This window comes from Arachis ipaensis, chromosome B10 (assembly GCF_000816755.2).
Source record: "Arachis ipaensis cultivar K30076 chromosome B10, Araip1.1, whole genome shotgun sequence".
NCBI classification, from domain to species: domain Eukaryota; kingdom Viridiplantae; phylum Streptophyta; class Magnoliopsida; order Fabales; family Fabaceae; genus Arachis; species Arachis ipaensis.
This window is the reverse complement of record NC_029794.2, coordinates 84611414-84613044: the sequence shown is the minus strand read 5'-3', so window position 1 is coordinate 84613044 and position 1631 is coordinate 84611414. Positions and strand designations below refer to the sequence as shown.

The 1631-nt window shown below is 42.7% G+C and overlaps 1 protein-coding gene across 1 annotated transcript; it reads right to left on the bottom strand.

Moving 5' to 3' along the window:
- Nucleotides 296-1582, bottom strand: LOC107624431. The gene has a single exon (XM_016326920.2). It carries the CDS (start codon nt 1380-1382, stop codon nt 423-425), a length of 960 nt encoding a protein of 319 aa, XP_016182406.1. The 5' UTR covers nt 1383-1582; the 3' UTR covers nt 296-422.

Here is a 1631-nt window from a genome sequence, read left to right as displayed (position 1 = left end):
TCCGTGTGAAATGGGGGTACCACAATTACAAGGATCGTTTTTCTGAGAAATTATTTGCATACAAATTTAAGCCTCTTGTAAATAGCAAAGACAAAACATGAACTCAGAATTAAAAAACTTAAAAATAAATGACCTTTTTAGTCTCTGAATATTTTCCCCAACAACAAAGTCCTATTTTATAATTCGAAAATTTCAAATAGATTATAACCCCCAAATCATACCATTCTTTTTTTTTTCATTGGAGAGGATCTACTCTCCGGTAAAAGAACGTTTTATCTTCAGACAAATAATCATAAACAAGAAAAGACGTTTACTCAAAAATTAAACCACCACAAGGACCAAATTGCATGACAAGGGGGCAAAAAGGGAAGAAAAGAAAAAGAAAGAGAATGTTATTTGAATAATAAGATTGAAGAAACAATTTAGGAACGTGTGAAAGATCCAATTCCTCTAGAAATTTCATGCATGCCAGTTGGATTGAAGCCCAAGCAGCCTAACAAGCCAGTCTTATAAGGCAAGAGAGTCCTCTTCTTCATCTCCTCAGAGGCGGCCCGGTTTGCTGTGTAATGAATCTCGTGGGCCGAAACCGGTCCTCTCCGTTTCGAAACCGAACCGTCGCTGGACCGGAAACTGGAGTTTCTGACGTCATCGTCCACGGCGGAGGCTTTCTTGGAGAAAACCTCGTACTTCCTTCTCAGAGGGTCTTTATCGGTGGCTCTTCCTTCCGAGGCGCTCCTGAAGAGAAGAAAATCCTTCAGCCTCCATTTTCGGTACCCTCTCGCGAATGAGATTGAAGATAAGAACGATGCATATGAAGCTTTTGTGTTGTTTCTTGATGATGATGATGATGAAGAAGAAGGAACTGCTCTTTCTTCGTTGCTGTTATTGTTGTTGATGATGTCTGAGACTCTTAATGGAGATAGTGATCTACTTCCTTTTCTACCAGAGAAAGCTCTCTTCTCTCTTCCTCGCGTTGGTGGTTTTTGATCTTCGTCTTCCATGGCGGCAGTTGCAGGATCGAAGCTTTCGCTCTTGCGGTGCCCAGAAAGCGGTTTGCTACTCGAAGCGATGAGTCCGGATTGTGGCTCAAAGGGGCGGATCTTTCCGCCATCGAAGAGTTCGTCAGCGGAGAGGGAAGGTGGTTGGAGGTGGCCGCTGAAATCGAATTGAAATTCATGTTCATGTTGATGGTGGTCGTGAATAAGAGAAGAAGAAGAAGGAATATTATTGTTGATGAAGGTGGAGATTCTGGTGGGGCTTGTGGGAGCGCTGAAGAAGAAGTTGCCGAAGCGTTGAGGGCTTGAAGGGGCGGTTATGTAAGGGGAGGAGCAGTTGCTTTCGAAGTTGAATTCCGCCGCCACTGTAGGAGGAGGAGCAGCCATCGGAACCACGACTTCCACGTGGATGTGAGAGAAAAAAGCGGATGTCGGTTGGAATGTGAAGAGGTTAATATATATAGAGAGAAAGCGGACCGAGAGAGGGAGGTTGTGGTAAGAAAGAGTAAGAGTGAGAGTGGGAAAACATTGACCTGAGTGATAATTTAGTCCATGGTAGCCGCCTTTTCAAACATGACCGGTATTTTATTTCGAAAGATGTTATATATGTAAAATTTTAGTTTATATATTTTTTAT